The 13,425-nt window shown below is 32.2% G+C and overlaps 1 protein-coding gene across 3 annotated transcripts in view; it reads left to right on the plus strand.

Moving 5' to 3' along the window:
- The window catches only part of LOC129963679 (sushi, von Willebrand factor type A, EGF and pentraxin domain-containing protein 1-like), a 641,663-nt gene extending 628,531 nt beyond the window's left edge, over positions 1-13,132 (plus strand). For all 3 annotated transcript variants that reach the window (XM_056078177.1, XM_056078179.1, XM_056078178.1), the window contains 4 exons: positions 4,965-5,138; positions 8,799-8,978; positions 10,967-11,143; positions 12,580-13,132. In XM_056078177.1, coding sequence (XP_055934152.1) covers positions 4,965-5,138; positions 8,799-8,978; positions 10,967-11,143; positions 12,580-12,776 — 728 coding nt within the window. In that variant the 3' untranslated portion in view covers positions 12,777-13,132. The remainder of the gene's footprint in view (positions 1-4,964; positions 5,139-8,798; positions 8,979-10,966; positions 11,144-12,579) is intronic.
- Positions 13,133-13,425: the final 293 nt, after the last annotated feature.

Raw genomic sequence — 13,425 nt, forward strand, 5'->3', positions numbered from 1 at the left:
AGCCTTTTTTATGAATCTGTTTAGTAAAAGTAATTTAAATATTGGATGTAAGAGTAATACGATATCAGCTTCTTTTTCTTAGTTCCAAGCATATTTTAAATTTGAAATAGAAGAATAGTACCTACCCAAATTTATTAAATCTTAATTCTTTCGAATTGAGGATTTGGAACTAATATTGTTCTTTTCACCGATGGGAATTATGACTTGATAGGCGTATTATTTGACCATTTATTTTACTGATTATTAATATTTTCTAACGAGTAAATATCTATATTTCTAGTATAAAAGCGAGTTTACACTCAACCAGTTATAAAAGTCCAGTAAGTGACGCATGCGCAGGAAAAAGATCACGCACTTATTGAGAAAGTGAACAGTTCTTGTTTCGATGGACAAGTACTTGCTACTGTACAGTTTTTGCGCATGCGTAATCTTACTGAATGGATTTTAGCTGGCTGAAAGTAAACCCATTTAATACTTCTTTATCAAACTAAGAAGAAGTGAAAAGTTTACGAAATTTGAATACAATATTTCAATTAATATGTTTATTTAAAGATACATTACCAGAAAAATATCTATTATTTAACTCCGAATAAGGGGATAGTCTAAGAAAGTAATGTGGCGGATTGGGATGCGCAAGGATAGAATCTGAGACCTTGTGGTTTGCAGCCCTGTAACATGACCATGATACAAAAGCAATTGCTCGAGTAGCGTAGTTGTTAACTGGATTATAAGCTTTCACCACAGACTTTCCCTCCAGTGAGTCGGAGGTAAGACGAACGATATGGCTGTTAAGCGGTGATGTATTAGCTGTTCATTCTAATGCGCCTGTACCCCTTTGAGTATTTGAGTAGCGCCAAGCGTTATGGCGAGCGTGTGTGGGTGAATGGTTACTGATGCTACGTCAAGTGAGTCTGACGACTTTGAGTTGCTGCGGGTAGATGGCGTCACAACCGCTGTACGAAGGTTGAAGGTTCATCGTCCGAGGTCACCAATGTGGCGAATTGTTATGAGCGAGGATAGAACCTGGGACCTTGGGGTTTGCAGCCCAGTAACATGACCATGATACAAAAGCAATTGCCCAGGTAGCGTAGCTGTTAACTGGATTATAAGCTTTCACCACAGTAGTATCTAGAACTGTATTTAGTAAATATAATAATTATAATCATTATTATTATCATGGCTTTAGAACTTACATAAATTATATTCTATGCCTGAAATAATAAATTATCTTAGAACTGTATCCTTTTGGTTTTTTCTGAAGAAAAAACAGTTACTCCCATTTTTTTTTTTTTTTCCAAAAAGAATTATTTTTAATAAATGAGCCATTTTACTTATCTGTCTAGAAAATGACATATATTACAAGCAATCAAATGGCCATTAGCGATAAATATATAAAAATAGCTATCAAAAAATAATAAGAAAGAAAGCTCAATATAATGTTTAAATTTATCAAATTAACTTTTAAAGTATCTAATTAAAAATTAAAGAATGGAAGATTGCTTCCGTCAAAAATTTCATTGTTTTATCACATTGTCTTTCTACTGATTATCCTGTATCTCACATTCCTGTTAAAAAAATTGCAATTTTTCAAAGCTTGGACCATTTTTTTTTAGTGAAGTCTTTGTTTTTCTGTCAATAAACGCGTTAAATATAGTTGTCTCGATGCGAATTGACAGGAGGAAAGATTCTTTCTAACCTGGTGTCTTCATTGTTTACTAACAAATTCGTGAACCGTCCAGATGGATAAGAGGGTAGGATGTTGCATAATGCATAAGATTTCCGACGTTGTTAGAACAACTTGGTCCGAAACGGGAAAGGGAAAATTACAGTATCGGTTTGTTTTCCGAACAAAACTAACTTCAAGGAAGAAACCTCAAAAAGAAGAAACCGAAGAGGGTTGTGCCTTAGATAAACCAACATATTTTGTCCCCCCTGAATGCAGAAGCAATTGTTGATGCATTTGCCTATTCGAACAAGATTGGTTACAATTTGTTCATGAATTAATGTATGTTTCTCTCCTACCTTACCAGAGGTAAAGCTCTATGTAGACAACTGCTGTTTCCTATTGTGCCTTGCATGTTCCATTCAGAAATTTTGTCTTGGAAAAGACCTAGCTTGCTCCGGTTTCTTCTGTTTAAGGTTTCTACAATGAAGTTTGGTTTTATTTGGGAAGCAAAAATTGTTCAGTATTTCTTCTATCTGTCGTCTTGGGGACGTTTTTGTTTGCTTTTGTTCTTAAACAGTATCATGAAAAAAAAAGGACATATAAATATTAAAAACTTTGAAACAACCATAATTATTATTTAAAAAAAAAAAAAAGAATAATACGAATTGTACCACCAAAAGAATGACAAATAAAGTAAACTAGCCGGAGTGGTTACTCAAAACTTTCTCCCATGCTCTCTAATAAATTTGGCATGCCAGAGAACGCCTTGCATAGCTCTGGCCTGCAATAGTTACGAAATATTAACTTTTGACGTGAATTTAGCATTTTTTCTGAATCTATCGTGTCATCCTTGGCGAGTTATTTGGCGATGATTCCCTGGTATGCCGTTAATAATGTCCAAAAATCGAATTTGTGTTTTAGACATGTTTTTAACAATTGATTGAAACAAAAATTTGATACAAAACTACACTTGTAGTCACAAATTTTTATACCAAATTTTATAATTGTAAGTCTTTGTGTTTTTGAATTATAGTGTTTACTTATTTCTGAAAGTACAGACAGACAGATAGTTAATCCGTCGTTGGATTTGGCTGAAAATTTGGCAGTTGTACACACTATAGATGTTAAATATGTGCACCCAATTTTATCTATCTAGCTCTCTTTGTTTTATAATTATCGTGTTAACGCTTATTCGAAGAGCCGGAAAGACGGACTTCCTCTGAACGTATTTTACTCAGAATTTGATAGAAATCTGCAAATTTGATGTAAATACTGTACACCAAATTTCAACCGTCTAGCACTTTGAGTTCTTTTTGTCACAGACAGACAGACGGAAATTTTCCAAAAATAAAGGTTTTTTTTTTTTTTTTTTTTTTAACTTGAGGAGATTTAAAACATGGAGATACGTCGAAATCTCGTTCGAATTTTTTGACAATTATTATACTTTTCTATACTAAGTATACTCGAAATTAAAAATATAAAATTATTCAAAAAGAAGGAGGCGATTTAAAATATTTATTCTTTATGAACGACAATAAATAGAGACTCGCATATTCATCACTGAACAAAGGAAAATTCAGTTTTATTGTTTGCATTTGAATAATTTTCTGCATGTTTTCAATGACAAAAAGATGATTTCCAAGGGGGAAAAAATAGTTCTATGTTCTTTAAGTAAGCCGCGAGTAAATCCATAGATTCACCACAGAGTGCGTCACGTTTAAAACCAGCAAAGATAACTTCCGTCTAAATAGATTTACAGTTGGTACAAGAAAATAGAAGTTACATATGCGAAGAGTTGCATTAAGTGAAAAAATTATTGGGAGCGGTCTCTTAAAACTTTTTCGCATACTCTCTGTTAAAGGTGTTATCCCAAAAAATGCCTTGCATGACATTGGTATACAATAGTTACGAAGTATTAACCTTTGGTGTGAATTTAACATTTTTATTGATTCCACCGTATAGTCATTGGCGAGAGTTTTGGCGATTTGTCCCTGGAATACGGTTAATAGTATCCGAAAAATCGAATTGGTGTTTCCCAACTGATGGGAAACAAAGTTTGATACAAAACTACACTTGACGTCACAAAATCTATATCAAGTTTGATATATTTAACTCGATGCGTTTTTGAGTTATCACATTTATATGATTCTGAAATTACAAAACCCTTAGTTGGATTTGGCTCGATATTTAATAGAAGTCTAAAATTTCTGTGCAAACTCTGTGCATAGAAATTTGTTTATCTAGCTCTTATCATTATGTAGTTGCCATGTTAGCGTATAATCGGATAGCGGGCAAATTTCCTCTGAACGAAATTATAGAAATATGCGAATTAGAGGTAAAGAATTTCATCCATATAGCGCAAAACGTTTTTGAGTTATTTTTGTCACAGACAGACAGACATTTCTCCAAAATGCGTTTTCGAACTCAGGGAGATTTAAAACGTGAAGAATCTTCAAAATATCGAATTTGAATTTTTTGGCGATTATAACATTTTCTCTATATTACCTATATGAGAAAGTAAAAAAAAAAAAGGAGCGAGTGAAGAACGCAACACTGATCATTCAAATCAGATGAAAATTCTCAGCCTATCCGATCTAGTTTTTAAAATCCAGAAGCAGCTTCGAGAGCTCGAAATTTCGTAACTCTAGGTATTTGCTTAAAATCTCTCTTTGCTTCTCTTCAAAATCTGCAAAATAGAGTTGTTGCAATAGTAAATTCAATAACCAATAATCAGTTATTTCATACATCGGAAGAAATGGAATTCTAACTCAAAGTTTATCCCGTAACAAATGAAGATTATATTCAATTCATAGAATAAAACTTTGAACTTTTCTCTATCCAATGATGTATTGTAAGTCTCTATTTATATATTGTGATACATTAGAAATAAATATTTTAAATCTTCTCATCCTTTTTTCAATAGCCATGTGCATAATTATTTTTTATCCATCATCCCGCTACGTTTCTTAATTATGGTATTCATAGTTAAATAGAAATCCGTCTCCTAAATTCTCAATACCAAATATTTTAATAAGTATGATATAATAATTTCTCTTTATTGACAATGACATTTTTTTTTAATCTGTCATGCACAAAGTATACGAGACGATAACAAAAGATAATCTTATTTTTAAAAGTGAGACCTTTATTGATTGATTAATCTCGAGCAATCATGATAAAAAAGAAACATATTAAAATCAAATCATTTCTTATAATGATATTAATTTTTTAATCACTGGTAAATAAATCTGTTAATATAAGACTTATTTTTGATTACGTAATGTATCTTATGTTCCAGCCGTACACTGCCCAGAATTCCGTATAACTCCCGGTCTTCATGTTAGCAATCCAAGTACGAAACTGGACACCAAAGTGGTGTTCTCCTGCAAAGACGGACAGACTTTGATTGGTGAGGAAGAAGCCACATGTCTCCCGTCGGGCAATTGGTCAGCGGAGGCTCCGATCTGTAGAGGTAACTTTTTTGTAACCTTCAATGCTTCTTGAGTAATCTCCATGATATCCCATTAAATAATCTCCATAATTCGCTTATCCAATGTTAAATGTTCTGTTCAATTTTGAATTTTATATGAGTATTTAATCTATGTTGATTATATTCAAGCTAACACAGAATAGCTTTAAAATGTACCTGCTTTCTTTTCTGAATAACTTTTATATTTATCGAAGTAGTTGATATTAAGAATATTAAAGAAACACTATAATAAGGCGAAGTAAATATTAAGGGTTTCCTTTGCGGAATTATTAAATGTTGCGAGTAAATCTGTCTGGTAGTTAAACAATAAACCGGGTATGTATTTTGTATTTTGAGCGCCACTTATTTTTTCGACTTATTGATACCAAAATTTGACACATCTTCAAACACATCTACATCACAAATACCATCTACAATTTTAGTAAAAATGTCGCGAATCTGGCAACATCTTACCTATGTTATTGTGTTTTTGAGTTGTCTCTTTACATGAATGCGAATGCTCAGACCAATTGACGGTCAACACGTTTGCAAAATTTGACTCAAAATTTGAAGCGGCTATGCAATTTAGAACTGAGTAACAAAATTTTATCTATTTAGATTCTAATCTTTGTTTTCGAGCAAATAGATATATAAAATTCTTGCAAATGGATTTCTTTCAAAATTCGACAAAAAAAATCTGCAAATCTCCTGTTAAAACTACAAACCAGATTTTATAGCTCTAAACTTTTTGAGCTATCATTTTCACAGAAATAGAGCGTCAAGAAAATATAATTCCAAAAATTTGGATTCAATGAGGTCTGAAATTTGTCAAAATTTCGAGTACAATAATACATCATTCTGGTTAGTTATTATGCTGTCAAATTGGCGAAATTGATTTTGTTTGTTTGTTTGTTTGTTTGTTTGTTTGTGTGTGTGTGTGTGTGTGTGTGTGTGTGTGTGTGTGTGTGTGTGTGTGTAAAAAGCATATTTCGATTGAAGTAGGTTGAAAGGCATTGAAGAAACAAGCGAATTTTTAATTTCGTTTTATCCTCCCTCTGGAGAGAGGCATGGCTCATTTACAAGAAGACGCAGTGCTGCACTAAAGCAGAAGTAAAAAGGAAAGAAGGGGTCAAACAAATGATCACTAGTCTTATATAACATAGGATTTCCGGCCATGCGCCAATTCAATACATATGTTGACCTTTGACACCTTTTCAAGGGCACCGAAGATATCACTTTCTCTTGATACGTAGTACTGATGGCGCATTTGGAGCAATTAATTAAAACTAAAGTAGAATTGGATCACGAAATAAGAGAATTTTTTAGGATGAAGTTACTATGGGCTAAATTAAGATAAAATCTTGGAAGTTAATTAAATTGAAATTAGAATTAAATATCATTATATATATATATATATATATATATATATATATATATATATATATATATATATATATATATATATATATATATTGTGATTGAAGAACGCTTTTTCCTACAGAGAATAGAAAATAAAGTAGGGTTTCTTGAGTTCTTTCCCAAAATTAGACAGAGGTTGAGAGGAGGGAAACATTAAGGATGCATTTATATGTTCATATCAGATGCGAATCGGCTTCATCGGTATATTAGCTCTGGGTGGGGAAAAGACCATTTAGTTTTGTAAATTATTTCAAATATAAATGTCAAGAGCAACAGATGGTTAATGATTTCTTAATTTTGATATTACCCAATACATTTTTTCTAAGAAAAATTAATTTTCCGGAACGCGATTTCACCGTGTGTGCAATGTATTGATGATATAGCTGCGGCGTACTGCAAAAGTTTACTCTATTCCTGATGCGCCAAAAGGAATTTTGAAATAACGCCTCTACAATTTATACTCCATTTATTCTAAGGATAAATTTGAGCTTCTACAATCTTCAAATATTGCTATGAATAAAAATTTTACAGAATGGCAATAAATTATTAAAATCAAATTGAAGCTATGATATATGATCCATCATACCCAGTTAAAGACACTAACCACTTGTTCATCAAAATTTTATCCAGATAAAGTCAAATTAAATAAATTTTTGAAACAGCTGTAGAAAAAGTTGCTAATATCATTACCAAATCATTACTAATCTTGTTATATCATACTTTTTTATATTTGGCAGAACATGACCTTTTTGGTATTTTTCGATTAATGAAATTCCAAATAAAAACCAGAGAAAATTTAATGGAAAACTAAATATTTGATATAAAACCTTATACTAAATTTTTCTGTTGCTGAAAATGTTTTTAAGTTATTATATTCACAGACAGATAAGAAATCGAACTCCGATTTAACAAAATCGGACTTGTGGTAAGGGCCAGTCGGCACCTGGTAGACATGATCTTTGTTTTTCCTCGTTATTTTAAATAAAATCAACACAACTATATAATGTATTTTTCAGACTTTGGAAAAATCTGAAACGTAAATATTCGTCAGAAATTCAAGCTCAGACCTTTTGATTACTCCTATACTTTTCTCCTCATAGGCAAAAATGTAAAAATAGTCATCCCCAAAATAATGTCTATATCTATACAAAACGAAATATATCTATTGAAAAAGATCTATGAATGTTCTGGGTGTAGAAAAATCTGAAGCGTAAATATTCGTCAGAAACTCGAGCTCAGACCTTTTGATTACTCCGATACTTTTCTCCTCATAAACGAAAATGTAAAAATAGTCACTTGCAAAATAAGATCTATATCTGTATAAAATGAAAAAGATCTATGAAGTTATACAGACAGCATGAGTTTCTTGGGAACACATTCTAATTTTTATAATTTAATGCATCTTATGGCTATGGGGATTCTAGGTCTCTTACAAGAACTCCAAAACAAAGATTTTAATATTTTATTCTGTTTGGTTCCAGGTCATATTGGTATCAAGGGGAATGAACTAGCTGATATTGCCGCTAAAATAGCATTTTTTGTTCTACAGATGGACCTTTCATATTGTGACGTAAAAGCATATTTCGCACAACATATACGTTCAGTATTGCAGAAGTCTTGGAATTAACTAAAACTTAATAAACTGCATTCTATTAGGCCATCAATTCCAGTTTGGCCTTGTATTCCAGTGAATAGTCTCAGCGTAAAGTTGATAAGGTTCTGTATTGGTTATACACGTTTCACACATAGACACCTTTTATTTGAAGAACGTGGTTTCACTTGTTCCACATGCATGTTAATTTAAGTATTTCTCATGTTACGCATATTTTTCTTTTAATTCGTCAGTTTTAAATATGTCAGACCCAGTAGAAGAACAAATATTCAAATATTTTTTAGATTCTTACAAGCAACAGATTTTTTTCCATTTAGTTTGATTTTTCGTATTACTAACCCTTTTTTCTTACTTGTTCTGTTTTTTACTTCTCCAAAGACTAGTGGTTTAAGACTGCATTCTTGTTTTCTATTTTAACCATATGAATGGCGCAGTATGATATAGCTTTTGCGTCAATAAACACCACCAGACTATAAAAAAAAAAAACGACTTTAAAAAGATAAATTACAGAATTCTATACACTGCAGCTTATTTAGAATATGATACGAAACATTAAAATTGTGACGTTATAGTTCTCCTCTGATGTGCAGAATTATTATGATAACCTATTAAAATATTTTCTTGTATTTCAGTGACAGAGTGTCCGGACATTTCGAATGTGACAAACGAGTTCTTGCAAGCCAAGATTTCCGGACTAACGGTAGGATCACGGGCGAATTTCTCTTGTCCTTCCGGATATGGACTCAGAGGGGAGATGGTCCTGGAGTGCCTAGATACAGGACAGTGGTCAGCATCTGTACCTTATTGTGAAGGTCAGTTTGAGAGAAAATCAACTTTCGTTTATAAATTCATTTAAAGTGACCTACTACTTTTGGAACAAGATTTTCGAAAATCTGAATTCTTAATTACTTTTTATTATTTTTAGAAGCATTAACAATCAATCACAAACACGAAATTTATGAAAACGTTTTTATAAATGTAATACTTTTTTAGAAACAGAAGAATTTGTTGTAAATTTCAATTAAATTTCACCAAAACGGTTGACACTACGCCAAATTGTAATGCCGCAATCGCAATTTTCTTTGCGCACAAATTGCAGGGAAAGTAGTCCAAAAATCAAGAAAAAGTACCTGTAAATATCCATTTTTGCATTAATATACAACTGAATTTTTGTATAACCACCCATAAATAAAAAAGTATTTTACCAATTGCAAAACTTTTGCCTCGTTTCATTGTCCACATTATTTGAAATCTGTAATGTAACTTACAGGCAATTGTCTCTATTAGGCTTGAATTATCATGCTAATGATGAAGGAATTTTTTGAAAAACAAAGCTTTGAGAAATTAAAGTTAAAGATTTCCTTTAATTGAAAAACATGGTTCCTATTATCACAGCAGTTTAAAATATCCCACAACGATACATCTAACCTTCCTTTTTCTTATTTTGTAAGCCATTTCTTTATTTCATTGGACTAAAATTTTATTTCGTAGTGTTTTTGTTTTTGGAAAAGTATGTCTTTTGGATTCATTAATTTGACCATTTTCAATTAATTAATTTTAACCCTGAAGAATGTTGTTTTGGAATCCCATTGAATGTCATTAAAACATTGAATGCAGCGCTGAATTTTTTCAAAGTAATTTATATGAGCCTGCAGGTCACCGGTAACCGCACGGCAATCAAGGTATTAAAATATTAATTTGCATTTTGCGTTTTCTATACAGGCACTTATACAGTAATCATTAATTGGACAATTTCTTTAAAGAAAGGCCTTATTATGTCTGTATGTTATGGGTATGTTGTCGGGGTCTTGCCACTTTATACTTGTAAGTCTTTGCTTGTTTGATACTTGCACCAATCATCCTGTGGATATTTGACAATGTAACAAGCAAGTAACATTGTCGAGTATAATTAAGTAACATTGCAAAAGCATTTTGCTTATTTTGAAATTTGTCTTTGCAGTTTTGAACTATAACTCCGTAGGTCAGGTTTTTTTTTTTTTTTTTTTTTTTTTTTTCATTTAACACTTTAGTACATTTTAAAGTTTTTGAAGAACGCAACTCTTTGCTATATATACCCAATGAATTCCTTTTTTTTTCCAAAATAGCCGCCATAAATATCTTTTACTGCATTATAAGTAAAAATGCCGAAAATAACAAAATATTACAATTTTAAGGCTAATTTCTCTTTCGGAATGATATTTCCGATTTGGTTTTGTCTCAAATAAAATTGTTATAATCGTTGTAACGTTTTTATCTAGTATACTTTGGTAAAAATGATAAGCGGTTTTGAAAAGAGAAAAGTGTAATCTAAGAAAAAAAATTTTCTCCAAAGTGACCGGAAAACGGTGTTTGCAGTGTAGTCGGATACCTTAATTGAAATCCGATTTTAAAATATAAATATATTAAGGATTTATTTAAGAATATTTGAAAACTGGTTTAAGTTGTTTCTAGCAATACAGTTCATATTTTTTATCTCCTTTTATTACTAAATTTTTACTTTTATTCCTAATTTAATTCCATTTGAAAAACCAATAATTATAATATATGATGTATTACAATATGATATTTCAATACGTATTTTTATCTTCAGTAATACACACATGATACCATTTGCTTTCACCAATAAATAACCACTGCAAGTTACATAGCTTTAAAATCTAAGAATTCATATATGTACAAATACTCCATAAAAATTTTTAAGGGCATTGTTAACAAACTCTCGATAACAAGTATCAAATTTGGATCGTAAAAATAACAATTTTTCGATTGATTGAAGATAACAATTTTCTTGCATTTGCAGAAGTCATATGCGAATCTCCAGAAGTGCCCAAGAATGGATATCTTCAAAGCAGCAACAAAGAAAAGTATAGCGGCGGGGATGTCGTGCAATTCGACTGTGATGCCAACCACATGATGGACGGGAAGAATATTATCGTCTGTCAAGAGAACGGGAGATGGTCGGCACCTGTACCCAAATGTAAGAGTTCATTTCGTTAAGATATTCCCATTAAACGGCAACGAAAAACGCATTATGTAGTCACAATAAACACAGCAATCTTTGTGAAACGTCTAATACATGAAACAAATGTGGATGTGTTAATGAAGTTGTGTATTTGGAATTATGCTGGCAATAAATGACATACACTAAGCGGCTTGCTGAAATAAATTCCAACTATAATCAACCCAAAATCAGGGCTACGTATCTACGGGTTCAATGCATAAAGGCTATCATAAAGGACTTCTTTTGTACAGCCAACAAATCCGCCACCACTGAACGATGCAATATCAGCAGGATTTGTTATGGCCGACTGCCGTCTTTATCATAACACATCCATATCATTGGCCAAGTCTCGGAACTGGCACATTCTTCGAGGCGATTGAGCCCTCACCACGAAGTGGTCAATCTTTAATCTTCCTCCTCATCTTCTCCTTATCTACCTGTTTAACAAGAAGGCCACCATTTTGAGAAAAATCTCTTCAAAATTCTTTATATTCCTCCAAATGTGCATTCCATTAAAAAAATAGCAAACACTTTTAAATTATTGACAAAAAATAACTGTCCATTTTAAGCATCGTGTCTTTCATTGTTTTAAGATTCGACCATCAAGGATTAAACGCTCACTAATTTTTTAAATTTTGTTTAAAATATTGTATAACATGGGTTTATCCACTCGTGGAGATGTTTTGATGAGTTTATAATATGCATTCTTATAAAATAAAGGAGCTTAAAATAATATTATTGCAAGAGGATACGACAAACGCATCGTGATAAAGCCTCCAACAATCATCGCATTTGATCAATCTTACTGATCTTGTGATAACTGAGAACCTTCCACAACACTTTTCAGTCACACTTAGGAATGATTTTGACGTAGTATTTCCTTATCATGGATGTGAGGAAAATTTTTGAGAACACACAGTAGAAAGGGAAAAAAATAGAGATATGTCTGAAGACAGGTCTGTATGCATTGAGGCCTCATGTTCGACAACTTTTAACTGCAATAAATTATTAAATATTTATAATTACGATGCTACACTCCACTAGTACTGTAAAAGTTATACGCTCTGCTCTAAAAAGGGCATCAAGCATATAATAAGCATATTTAAATAAATATATTTTTTATAAGATTTGTTTTGGCAAGTGCCATCAGAAACAATAACAACAAACATAAGATTTGTTTAAAGTTTAATTTGAATACTTTTATTCCTATCATTTGGGATACAATTTAAACCAAAAGATTTGTTTGCAGCCTGGTTTTTTAAGAAGATGGCTGATTCTGGGAAGAATAAGACACGTAATGCTATAATTATATGCAATATGACCCATAAAGGCAAATGCTGAGTAAAAGCAGCGGCACAGAATATGTATATATGTATTATTTAACTGAATATAATCTTTTTTTTTCCCTTCAGGTGAATTAGCTTGCCCGTTCCCTGGACCTTCAGACGCAATCATATCGAAAGCCGACTACTTCTATCGTATCAATGAGACGGTCACTTTTGAGTGCAAAGATGGTTTCGAGCTGAGAGGGCCCAAAATGCTGCGTTGCCTTGACGACGGACGGTGGTCGAGTACCACACCCACCTGTCATTCGACGAGGAAGGGCTAAAAGGGTTACAAACAGCACAGGGAGGGAATCTCGTCTTCCACGACATTAATCCTTTTGAGACAGAACAAAACACGGTGCTTCTCACACACGCTGTTCTGCAAAATGGCAAGTTTCTACATCAGACTTAGCAACTAAAAACTATTTTGATCTAATTCTACATTTTAGAACTCTTTTTCCAATGGAATATCATCGCCGAAGAGCATGCTATTTGTAATATATATCTTTTTCCCCTGACGACAGATTAACCTATGCTTTTACAATAGAAGTTTAGCTTTGACCGAAACTTAGAACCACAACATGAAACGCTTCGACGGAATTATTCGTGACTAGAGTGGAGAGATGAAGTTCAAGGAAAAGGGAAAAAAAACCGATATATATATATATTTTCTTTCTTTGTCTTCCTTTGAAAAAGTAGGGATCAAAAACTTGACGAAATAACTGAAAATATGAGTCTGTGACAAAACAGAAATATAAGAGCTTGTCACTTTTAATTGATCACTTAGGTATTATCAACTAAAAGACAATAACTAATGCTTAAAAGAAAGAAAATTTATTTATCAAAAAAAAATGACAAAAATGTGATGTTTTGGTTGCTTTTAGCATATGGAATTCAGTGAAAAAAAGCATATCTAATGGTCGATTTATTAAA

Source organism: Argiope bruennichi, chromosome 3, assembly GCF_947563725.1.
Source record: "Argiope bruennichi chromosome 3, qqArgBrue1.1, whole genome shotgun sequence".
NCBI lineage: Eukaryota > Metazoa > Arthropoda > Arachnida > Araneae > Araneidae > Argiope > Argiope bruennichi.